General features: G+C 43.1%; 1 protein-coding gene across 5 annotated transcripts in view; it reads left to right on the plus strand.

Annotated features, from left to right (window-relative positions):
* Positions 1-12,735, plus strand: part of SMG6 (SMG6 nonsense mediated mRNA decay factor) — a 236,877-nt gene that overhangs the window by 7,164 nt on the left and 216,978 nt on the right. For all 5 annotated transcript variants that reach the window (XM_002747809.7, XM_054255590.2, XM_035299378.3 and 2 more), the window contains exons 5-6: positions 4,372-4,478; positions 4,732-4,810. In XM_002747809.7, the coding sequence (XP_002747855.4) occupies positions 4,372-4,478; positions 4,732-4,810 (186 nt within the window). The remainder of the gene's footprint in view (positions 1-4,371; positions 4,479-4,731; positions 4,811-12,735) is intronic.

Raw genomic sequence — 12,735 nt, forward strand, 5'->3', positions numbered from 1 at the left:
GCACCAGGGACCAGTTTCGTGGAAAAGCTTTTCCATGGTTGGGGATGTGGGGGCATTAGACTCTCATGAGGAGTGCACAACCTAGGTCCCTTGCATGTGCACTTCACAATAGGGTTTGCACCCCGGTAAGAATCTAACACCACCACTGATCTGACGAGAAGTAGAGTTCAGGTGGTAATGCTCACTTAACCACCGCTCAGGCCAGAGACTGGTACCAGTCTGCAACCTGGGGGCTGGGGACCCCTGGTATAGAGTGTTGACGGGGGATAGAGAGAAGTGAATCTAACAGCCTGGTGGGGCCAGGGAAGGCTTCTTGGAGATTGTCAAGCTGAGTCTTGAAACAAGGATAGGAGTTTGAAGGTGGGAGGGGCGGTTTGAATAGAGGGTCCAGCAAAAGAGAACCAGCACTGTTGGGAAAAAGCAGGAAGGTCAGTATGCTGGTGTTTGTAGTGTGGAGTGGGGCTGTTATAGGTAGAAAAGCTAATGGAGTGGAAAGGGACTAGGTCGTAAACTCTTACGTGCTATGCCAAAGAGTTTGGACTTCATTCTGAAAGCACTGGGGAACCATTAATTGATTTCTTAGTAAATGGATAAGATTTGCCTTAGAACCAGTTACTTGGGCAAATTGGTAAGTTTGGATGGGAGTTGGACAAGAGTGGAGATAGAGGAGTCAGGTTGCAGGTCTGAACTGTGATAGAGATCACGGAGATGGGAAAGAGAAGACAGATTGGAAATACTTAAAGTAAATAGAATGGAATTGTTGACTGATTTGGTGTGAGAGATGAGATTGGAGGCATGAAGAGTCTGAATCATCTCCCAGCTGGTAGTCCAGGGGAGTGGCTGCAAAGGAAGAGATTGGTTCGGGTTTGGATATGCTTAGGTGGAAGTGTGTGTAGCAGGAACTTGAAAAGGAACAAATGAATATTCTGGTCTGTCTGGGCTGGTGATACAGATTCATGGGTCATCATGATATAGGTGGTAGTTGAAGCAAAAGCTAGGATACTGGGAAGACTGGCCAGAGAGGGGAATTAAATTTCAAGGTGGGGGTAGGTAAAATTGTCACGTGCGATAGAGTTGTCAAATGTTAAGTTTACTAAAAAGTGTCTATTGGATTGGATGACGTTATCAAGAGTTAATTTAGTTGGAGAGACTGGAAGCCAGATTGTAGTGAAGGTAAGTAAAGCAGTAGAGACTATGAGGGAGTAATATAGACCATTCTTTTAAGCGTCTTGGCTGTGAAGGCCATGAGGGAAGACAGCTAAAAGAACATAGGATTCTAAGAGAAGGTTTTTTGTTCTTTGCTTTTAGTTTTGTTTTTTTTTTTCTTGAGACAGAGTCTTGTTCTGTTGCCCAGGCTGGAGCATAATGGCATGATCTCAGCTGACTGCTACCTTTGCCTCTTGGGTTCAAGCAATTTTCCTGCCTCAGCCTCCCGAGTAGCTGGTATTACAGGTGCGCGCCACCATGCCTGGCTAATTTTTTGTATTTTTAGTAGAGACCGGGCTTTACCATGTTGGCCAGGTTGGTCTCGAACTCTTGACCTCGTGATCCACCCACTTCAGCCTCCCAAAGTGCTGGTATTACAGGTGTGACTCATTGCGCCCGGCTAGTTTGTTTATTCGTTTTTGAGACAGGGTCTCTGTCACCCAGGTTGGAGTAAAGTGGTGCAATCTTGGCTCACTGCAACCTCTGCCTCTTGGGTTCAAGTGATTCTGCCTCAGTCTCCCAAGTACTTGGAGATTGCAGGCGCACACCACCACACCCAGCTAATTTTTGTATTTTTAGTAGAGATGGGGGTTTTACTATATTGTCCAGGCTGGCTGCAAACTCCTGGCCTCAAGTGATCTGCCAGCCTCGGCCTCTCAAAGTGCTGGAATTATAGGCATGAGCCACTGTGCCCAGCCAGTTTTTCTTTTAAGATGGGAAAGTTGAGCATAATTAGGAAGAGGTTAGAGATTCATTAGAGAAAGCAGTGTGATGTATGAAGCAGAGCCTTCCTCTTGCCTTTTTTGCTCCTTCTGATGAATTACTACATACAAGTTTTCTTACTAATTGACAAGTGTTTTTGACTGTCCAACATGATGAAATTCCATCTCTACTAAAAATACAAAAATTAGGGGGGACTGGTGGTATACGCCTGTAGTCCCAGCTACTCATGAGGCTGAGGCAGGAGAATCACTGCAACCCAGTGATGGTTGCAATGAGCCAAGACTACGTTATTGCACTCTAGCCTGGGTAACAGAGTGAAACTCTATCTCAGAAAAAAAAGATGTTTATTGAGTTCCTTGTACATGCTGGGTGGCATTTTAGGCAGAGGCAGTTCAGTACAGATCAGGAAAAAAAAAGTGCTTGGTAAGTACAGAATTTGGATGAGTTATTGCTGATGCAATGACTTTTGCAAAGGACATTGGAGGTGTATACTATAAAGGGTTAACCTAATTTTAGAAAATCATGGGAGACTGAGAAATTTGTAGTTAAACAATGGCTGAAGACCTAAAACATCAGCCAGGTGAAGGTGTATGTGAAGATGTAGGAAGAGAAGCATTTTAGGGGAAGAGGACAAGGACAATATACTTTTTTTTTTTTTGAGACGGAGTTTCGCTCTTGTTGCCTAGGCTAAAGTGCGATGGTGTGATCTTGGCTCACTGCATCCTCTGCCTCCTGGGTTCAAGTGATTCTCCTGTCTCAGCCTCCCGAGTGGCTGGGATTATAGGCATGTGCCACCATGCCTGGCTCATTTTTGTAGTTTTAGTAGAGATGCGGTTTCTCCATGTTGGTTAGGCTGGTCTCGAACTCCTGACCTCAGGTGATCCGCCAGCCTCGGCCTCCCAAAGTGCTGAGATTACAGGTGTGAGCCACCACACATGGCCGAGGACAATATACTTAAAGGCCCTGAAGTGGAAAACAGCATGGTGTGTTAGGGGAACTGAGGAGTCTGATCTGACTGAGGTACAGAGAGTGACAGGGAGCGTGGTGCTGATGAGGTAAGCAGAAGCACGATCATCCAGGACTTCATGCAGAAGGTGATGGAGAGCCTTCGAAAGAACTGGTCTTGTTTTTGTTTTCTCTTACCAAGATGACAAAGTAGATGTAGTATGGAGGCATAATCAGTTCTCTTTGTGTTTTATCAGTTAAATACTGAGGATTCTTAACACTTTTGGGGGTGTTCATTCATGGAAAGAATTTGTGGCATAGTTAGGACTTAAAGGGTATGTGATGTGTAAGTTATGTGCTAGGTGGGAGGTTGATATGCAGTAGCTATTGCACTAGTGAGTGTGCTTTCCTGAGGGGTTAGTATCTCCTTCTTGATGAAGCTTTGTTCTTTATTCAGTGATATGTTGATTTCTTTTGTGTGGAGTGGAGTGGAATTATATTGTATGCTGTGAAGTGGTGTTCCTTAGGGACATACTTTGGTGGGCACATGTCTTGGGATTGGTTTACTCTGTTTTCTGAGTGACAGATGCCAAGCCTGTCAGTGAGAAAACATATAGTACCGCACAGTGTGTGGCATATTGTTAATGTTGATAAAGGATAATTACTTGTTTTAGGCAAAGGTAATGTAATACAGTGATACAATGCAGTGATATTAACAGTTTAAAGAAACACTATAATGATGGTAGAAAAAGAACAGAGAGACTGGGTGTGATGTGTCACACCTGTAATCCCAGCACTTGGGGAGGCTGAGGCAGGGGGATCACTTGAGGCCATGAGTTTGAGGCCAGCCTGGGCAACATGGCGAAACCCTGTCTTTACTAAAAATACAAAAATTAGCCAGGCATGGTGGTTCATGCCTGTTGTCCCAGCTACTCGGGAGGCTGAGACATGAGAATTGTTTGAGCTCAGGAGGCAGAGATTGCAGTGAGCCAAGATCGCACGACTGTACTCCAGCCTGGGTGCAGAGTGAGACTCTGTCTAAAAAAAAATCATTGTGGGGAAAAGCAGTTGTCGTAATATTTGGATGTCTCTTTATAGTTTATAAAATATTTATATATTTCCTCCAGTTACCCTATAGTTATTTTTATATTCAGATGAAGAAACTGAGTCCCAGAGCATCCAAAGACTTTCTTAAGATCAAACACTATTCCATACAGTCAGGTCTCCTGACTACTCACATCAAAATGTTTTCTTTCATTTGCCTGGAACTCTAGAATCATACTCTCTCATTTCTCCCACTGTGTTTTCTTGGTAAATTTTGTATCACGCAGCTGACTTTTTTTGGTCATTTTTTGGTTAGGCTGAAAACTTTATACTTTGTTGAGGACTGCTAGTGCCTTATCAGTGCTCTGTTGTCATTTTCACCCCATCCCTGTCCTTTGAGGGTTGAAGTTAGTGTTTCTTGCCTTGTCTACTAACTGATTGTTTTTTCTGAAGGTAAAATATGCCTTGATCAGTGCCCAGCGGTGTATGATATGCCAAGGAGATATTGCCAGATACCGGGAGCAAGCCAATGATACAGCCAACTATGGGAAAGCACGCAGGTACTTTACCTCCACTTGATTATTTCTCTTTCCCATGTGCTATAAGCAAAGCCTTAGTAAGAGCAGTAGGCCCCTCAAGCTGCCTCTCATGTAGATATTCTGCAGGTGTCCCTGTTGGTCCCTGTAGTCATGCCTTACCATTCCACTGTTACATCTAACATTCTACCTTATGTCTTAAGTATTAGGGCTCTCAGGGTGAACTGGGAAAAAGTTAACCTGAAACTAGCATTTTCTTACTGTTTTTCTGTTTTAGTTGGTACCTGAAGGCCCAGCACATTGCTCCCAAGAATGGGCGCCCCTATAACCAGTTGGCTTTGCTGGCAGTGTATACGGTAAGAAATCCTATGGACACGGGAAGTGCTTTGCAGGAAGTATCTTACAATATAGAGTGTGATATTAGTTCCTAGAGCTTTATTTCATCTCATCACTGTAACCCAAAGAATAGCCTCTCAGGCCGGGCACGATGGCTCACGCCTGTAATCCCAGCACTTTAGGAGGCCAAGGATCAGCAGGTCAGGACTTTGAGACCAGCCTGTCCAAAATGGTGAAACCTCGTTCCTACTAAAAAGTACAAAAATTAGCCAGGCCTGGTGGCGCACTTCTGTAGTCCCAGCTACTTGGGAGGCTGAGGCAGGAGAATCACTAGAACCCGGGAAGCGGAGGTTGCAGTGAGCTGAGATTGAGCTACTGCACTCCAGCCTGGGAGACAGAGTGAGACTATGTCTCAAAAAGAAAAAAAAAAAAAAGAAAAGAATAGCTCCTCAAACTCCTTTCGTTATGGTTGCTCTCAGAAGCAAGTGGTCTGGGTTTCCTTACTTCACTTCACTTAATCCATCTACTTACCACTGCGCTTAAATTCCTAAGGGAATGCGCACGCTCCAGCTAAACTCCATTCTGTTTCTGACCAGAGCTTCTGCTCTGAATTTTGTCTTGATTCTCTTTCCTTCCTGTTGAACTAGGCAACTCATTCTGGAGGAAAAAGAAGGCTTACTTCTCTCCCTTAAAGTTTTCACTTGGCTCTAAGTAGTCACATCTTTGCTTCCTTTCCCTAGATCCTGTTACTTCTTTCAGCTTTTCATCTAAGGTGCCTCCTTAGCAGAAGCACAGTCAGCACCAGATTGTCCCTCTCTAGGTCTTATTGTGCTCTAAACATGTCTCTATTGGAGAAGTGGGCCTTAGGAGCTGAGAGGGCTGCTAGGCAGAAAGCTGAATTCAAGAGGGAAAGTGGGGACCAGTGGTAGGTACCAAAGGTTCAGTCATAAGAAGCAGCTGGCTGAGCATGGTGGCTCATGCCTGTAATCCCAGCACTTTGGGAGGCCAAGGCAGTGTCAGCCTGGCCAACATAGCGAAACCCCATCTCTACTAAAAATATAAAAAATTTGCTGGGCATGGTGGCGGGCACCTGTAATCTCAGCTACTTGGGAGGCTGAGGCAGGAGAATCACTTGAATCTGGGAGGTGGAGGTTGCAGTGAGCCAAAATCGCCTTACTGCACTCCAGCCTGGGCGACAGTGAAAGACTCTGTCTCAAAAAAAAAAAAAAAAAAAAGCAGCAGCTACAACGTTCATTAGCAAGGAGGAAATTTTATTTTCTTTCCTTCTTCTTCTTTTTTTTTTTAAGAGAGGCAGGGTCTTGCTCTGTCACCCAGGCTGGAGGGCAGTGACACAAACTCCTGGCTCAGGTGATTCTCCTGCTTTAGCCTCCCAAGTAACTGGGACTACAGGCACACATTACCACACCCAGATAATGAAAAACATTTTTTTGTAGGGACAGGGTATTGCTTTGTTGCCCAGGCTGTTCTTGAATTCCTCAGCCCAAGCAGTCCTCCTACCTCAGCCTCCCAAGAAAATTCTTAATAATTATGGATTGAAATAGTTGATTAAGTAATGTGGTTTGCTGAAACCCTTCCTTCAGAATTTGTTGAATCTCCTGTTTTTACTTCTGTCTTATTCTCTGTGATGGGTTTATGTGATTTTTTTTTCCCACCCCTCTTTGCAGCTTTATTTTTTCCTTCCCCTTTCTCCATATTCATCTTTTCCATATTCCTTCTTTGTAATAATTGAATGAAACGTTAATTAGAAAATTAACCATCACCTTTAGCTGGTGTCAGAACATTTTCATCACCCCAAAAGGAGACCTCATACTTACTGCTTTTCTTCCCTCCCTCCCCTCAGCCCCTGGCAACCGCTAGTCTGATTTCTGTTTCTATATCTTACCTATTCTGTATGTTTCATATAAATGGAATCATATAATATGTGACTTTTTGCAGTTCTCTAATGATACATGATGTTGAGCATCTTTGCATATGCTTGTCATCTGCATATCTTATTCATCGAGGTGTTCAGATATTTTACCCCTACCCTTTTTGCCCATTTTAAAAAATGAGTTTTTTCCCTATTTGAGTTCTTAAGAGTTCTTTGAGCCATGTGGTGGCTCACGCCTGTAATCCCAGCACTTTGGGAGGCCAAGGCGGGCAGATCACGAGGTCAAGAGATTGAGACTATCCTGGCCAACATGGTGAAACCCCATCTCTACTAAAAATACAAAAATTAGCTTGCTGTGGTGGTGCACGCCAGTAGTCCCAGCTAATCAGCAGGCTGAGGCAGGAGAATCACTTGAGCCTGGGAGGTGGAGGTTGCAGTGAGCTGAGATCGCACTGCACTCCAGCCTGGTGACAGACCAAGACTTTGTCTCATAAATAATAATAATAATAATAAAAGAGTTCTTTGTATAGTTTGGATACAAGTCCTTTATCAGGTATGTGTTTTGCATATTTTCTTCCATACTATGGCTTGTCTTCTCTTTCTTCATCAGTGTCTTTTGCAGAGCAGAAGTTTCAAGTTTTAATCAAATCCAGCTTACCCATTATTTCTTTCATGGGTTATGCTTCTGGTGTTTAAGAAGTTGTCTTGAAACCCACGATTAACTTAATTTTGTGTTATTTTCTAGGAGTTGTATAGTTTTATATTTTACATTTAGGTAATCCATTTTGAGTTAGTTTTTTTGAAAAGTGTCAGGCTACTGTATAGATTTATTGATATAGGTGGATATACAGTTGTTCCACACCATTTGTTGAAATAACTGTCGTTTCACCATTGAATTACCTTTGCTCCTTTGTCAAAGACCGGCTGACTATATTTGCATGAGTTTATTTCTCGGCCTCTGTCTGTTCCCACTGATCTATGTGTCTGTTCTTTGGTCAGTGCCATACTGTCTTGGTTCCTGTAGCTTTAATAGTATGTCTTGAAGTCCAATGTCAGTCTTCCACCTTTGTCCCTCAGTATTGTGTTGGCTATTCTGGATCTTTTGCCTTCCCATGTAAACTTTACAATCAGTTTGGTGATTTCCAGAAACCTAGTGAGTATTAGGTGATAACTCATTTTGGTTTTTTAATTGCATTCCCCTAGCAGCTAATGATGTGCATCTTTTCATGTGCTCACTTACTGTTGGGAGAAATATCTATTCACTTCTGTTGCTCATTGAGAAAAAAAATTTTTTTCTTTTGAGACGGAGTTTCGCTCTTGTTACCCAGGCTGGAGTGCAATGGCGCGATCTTGGCTCACTGCAGCCTCCGCCTCCTGGGTTCAGGCAATTCTCCTGCCTCAGCCTCCTGAGTAGCTGGGATTACAGGCATGCGCCACCATGCCCAGCTAATTTTTTGTATTTTTAGTAGGGACGGGGTTTCACCATGTTGACCAGGATGGTCTCGATCTCTTGACCTCGTGATCCACCCACCTCGGCCTCCTAAAGTGCTGGTATTATAGGTGTAAGCCACTGCGTCCGGCCCGAGAAGAATTTTAATTTTATATATATATATATATATATATATATATATATATATATATATATATATATATTTTGTTGTTGTTTTACACACACACGTTTGTGTGTGTGTGTGTGTGTGTGTGTATGTATTTTGAGATGGAGTCTTGCTCTGTTGCCCAGGCTGGAGTGTAGTGCTGCAGTCTCGGCTCACTGCAACCTCTGTCTCCCAGGTTCAAGCTATTCTCCCACCTCAGCCTCCAGGGTAGCTGGGATTACAGGTACATGCCACCACCCCCAGCTAATTTTTCTGTATTTTTAGTAGAGTCAGGGTTTCACCATGTAGGCTAGGCTGGTCTTGAACTCCTGACCTCAAGTGATTTACCTACCTCAGGCTCACACCGAGATTATATGCGTGAGCCACTGTGCCCAGCAATTTTTAAATTTTAATTGTAGAATACTCATAAAATTTATCTTCTTCCCCATATATATGTGTGTGTATATATATAAATATGTGTGTGTGTGTGTGTGTGTGTGTGTATATATATATATATTTTTTTTTTTTTAAGAGATAGGCTCTCACTGTCATCTAGGCTGGCGTGCAGTGACAGAATCATAGCTCACTGCAGTCTCGACCTCCTAGGCTCAAGTGATCCTCCCCCCTCAGCCTCCTAATTAACTGGGACGACAGGCACACACCACCATACCTAACTAATATTTTGATTTTTTGTATAGACAGGGTCTTACTCTGTTGCCCAGGCTGGTCTTGGAACTCCTGGCCTCAAGTGATCTTGTCTTGGCCTCCCTGACTGCTGGGATTATAGGCAATGAGCCACTGCTCCCAACTACTTACTCTTCTTTTTTTTGAGACAGGGTCTCACTTTGTCACCCAGGCTGGAATACAGTGGCACAATCTCAGCTCACTGCAGCTTCTTCCTCCCAGGTTCAAGCAATTCTCCTGCCTCAGCCCCCTAAGTAGCTTCAACTACAGGTGCCTGCCACCACACCCAGCTAATTTTTGTATTTTTTGTAGAGGCGGGGTTTCATCATGTTGTCCAAGCTGGCCTTGAACTCCTGAGCTCAAGTGATCTTCCTGCCTCAGCCTGTCAAAGTGCTGGGATACAAGTGTGAGCCACCAGCCCTGCCTATTTTATCCTTTTTATTTTATTTATTTTTTATTTTTTGAGAGAGTCTGTGTCACCCAGACTGTAGTGCAGTGGCATGATGTCGGCTCACTGCAACCTCCGCCTTCCAGGTTCAAGTTATCCTCCCACCTTAGCCTCCTAAGTAGCCAGGACCATAGGCGCAGGCCACCATACCTGGCTAATTTTTTGTGTGTTGTTGTTAGAGATGGGGTTTTACTATGTTGCTCAGCTGGTCTTGAACTCCTGACTTTAAGCTAGCCACCTGCCTCAGCCTCCCAGAATGCTGGGATTACAGGCCTGAGCCACTGCACTCAGACTGTCTTACTGTTTGTTTGGTTTTTTCTTTTTTTTGAGATGGAGTCACTCTCTGTGGCTCAACCTCAGCTCACTGCAACCTCCACCTCCCAGGTTGAGGCGATTGATTCTTCTGCCTCAGCCTCCTGAGTAGCTGGGATTACAGATGCACACCACCACAGCTAATTTTTTTTTTTATTTTGAGATGGAGTCTTGCTCTGTCACCCAGGCTGGAGTGCAGTGGTATGATCTCAGCTCACTGCAACCTCCACCTCCCAGGTTCAAGTGATTCTTATGCCTCAGCCTCCCAAGTACAGGTGCGTGCCGCCACACCCAGCTAATTTTTGTATTTTTAGTAGAGACAGGGTTTTGCCATGTTGACCAGGCTGGTCTCAAACTCCTGACCTTAGGTGATCCATCCTCCTGGGCCTCCCAAAGTGCTGGAATTACAGGCATAAGCCACCACACTGGCCTAATTTTTGTATTTTTAGTGGAGACGGTGTTTCACCATGTTGGCCAGGATGGTCTCAATCTCTTGACCTCGTGATCTGCCCGCCTCGGCCTCCCACAGTGATTGGATTACAGGCGTGAGCCACTGTGCTCAGCCACCCAAAATGCTGGGATTACAGGCATGAGCCACCGTGCTCAGCCTCCCACAGTGCTAGATAACAGGCATGAGCACCACACCTAGCCTGTCTTACTTGTTTGTAAGCGTAGCTTCAGAAGCATTAAGTACATTCATACTGTAGTGTAAGCAGTCTCCAGAATTTGCTTCATTTTACAAAACTGAAACTCCCTATCTATTAAATAACAGCTCCTCATTCCCTCTTCCCTCAGCCTCTGCAGCAACCACCCTTCTTTTTTTTTTTTTGGACACAGAGTTTCCCTCTGTCACCCAGGCTGGAGTATGTGGGGCAATCTCAGCTCACTGCAACCTCTGCCTCCCGAGTTCAAGTGATTCTTCTGCCTCAGCCTCCTGAGTAGCTGGGACTACAGAGATCTGCCACCATGCCCACTGAATTTTTTGTATTTTTAGTTGAGACAGGGTTTCACCATGTTGGCCAGGATGGTCTCAATATCCTAACCTCGTGATCCTCCCACCTTGACCTCCCAAAGTGCTGGGATTCCAGGTGTGAGCCACCATGCCCAGCTGCTTCTTTTATGTCAGTATGAATTTGGTTACTCTAGGTATCTCATATAAGTGGAATTATACAGTATTTGTTTTTTTGTGACTGGCTTATTTCACTTAGCTTAGGTCCTCAAGTTTCATCCATGTTGTAGCATGTGTCAGAATTTCCTCCTTTTTGAGGGTGAATTATATTTCATGGTGTATATATATCACATTTTATATGTACCTTCACCCATTGATGGATACTTGAATTTCTTCCATCTGTTGGGTGTTGTGAATAATGCTGCAGTGAACATGGGTGTACAAATAAAAACTCTTTAGGACCTTGCTTACAGTTGTTTTGGGTATGTACCCAGAAAACGAATTAGTAGATCATATGATAGTTCTGTTTTTAGTTTTTTAACCATATTGTTTTCCATAGCAGCTACACCATTTCACATTCCCACCAACAGCACGCAAGGCTTCTGATTTCTCCATTTTCTTGCCATCACTTTCATTTTGTGCTTTTCTGATAGTAGCCATTGTAATGCCTGTGAGGCGATATCACATTATGGTTTTAATTTATGTTTCTCTAATGATTAGCATTTTTTCATAAGCACATTGGTCATTTGCATGTCATCTTTGGAGAAATGTCTATTCAAGTCCTTTGTCCATTTAAAAATTGTTATTTTTTGTGTTGTTAAGATGTATGAGTTCTTTATATATTCTGGATGCTAGATCCTTACTAGATACATGATTTGCAAACATTTTCTTTTATTTTGTGGATTGTCTTTTTATTCTATTGAGAGTATCATTTGATGTACAAAGGTTTTTCTTTTTTAATTTTGACGAAGTCTAGTTTATCTTTTTTTCTTTTGTTCCTTGCACTTTCAGTGCCACAGCTGTGAAACCATTACCAAATCCAAGGTTAAGAAAATTTACCTCTGTGTTTTCTAAGACTTTTATACTTTCACCTTTTTTTATTTTTGAGACGGAGTTTCACTCTTGTTGCCCAGGCCGGAGTCCAATGGCGTGATCTCGGCTTGGCTCATTGCAACCTCTGCCTCCCAGGTTCAAGTGATTCTCCTGCCTCAGCCTCCTGAGTAGCTGGGATTACAGGCATGTGCCACCACGCCTGGCTAATTTTGTATTTTTAGCAGAGACGGGGTTTCTCCATGTTGGCCCTGGTCTCAAACTCCGACTTCAGGTGATCTGCCCCCCTCAGCCTCCCAAAGTGCTGGGGTTACAGGGTTGAGTGCTACTTTTATCTTTATTTAGGTCTTTGATCAGTTTTAGGGTAATTTTAATACATGGTATGAGGTAAAGGTCCAAGCTTCATTCTTTTACACATGGTTATCACATTCTCTTGGCACCATTTGTTGAAGAGACTATTCTTTCTTCATTGAGTGGTCTTGGTTCCCTTGTCAAAAATCACTTTACATGTGAGTTTATTTCTGAACTCTCAGTTTTCTTCCATCAATTTATATGTCAGTCCCTCATGCCAGTACCACAGCTGTTTTAGTTACTGTAGATTTGTGGTATGAAAATTTGGGAAATGTGAGTCTTCTAATTTTGTTTTTTTTTGTTTTTTTTTTTTCAAGATTTTTGGCTGTTTGAGATCCCTTGTAATGACATATGGATTTTAGGATCAGCTTTTTCATTTTTGCAAAATCATTGGAATTTTGATAAGGATTGCATTAAATCTGTAGATTACTTTGGGAAGTATTTGCCATCTTCAAAATATTAAGCCTTCTAATTCATGAACACGCGGTGTCTTTTCATTTACTTAGTTCTTTAATTTCTATTAACCCTGTGTATAATAAATTTTGCCCTTCCTTGGTTAAATGTATTCCTACGTATGTCATTCTTTTTTTTTTTTTCCTAGGTGGGGTCTTGCTCTGTTACCCAGGCTGGAGTGCAGTGGTGCCATCTTGGCTCACTGCAACCTG

The sequence above is a fragment of the Callithrix jacchus genome, chromosome 5 (genome assembly GCF_049354715.1).
Source record: "Callithrix jacchus isolate 240 chromosome 5, calJac240_pri, whole genome shotgun sequence".
NCBI lineage: Eukaryota > Metazoa > Chordata > Mammalia > Primates > Cebidae > Callithrix > Callithrix jacchus.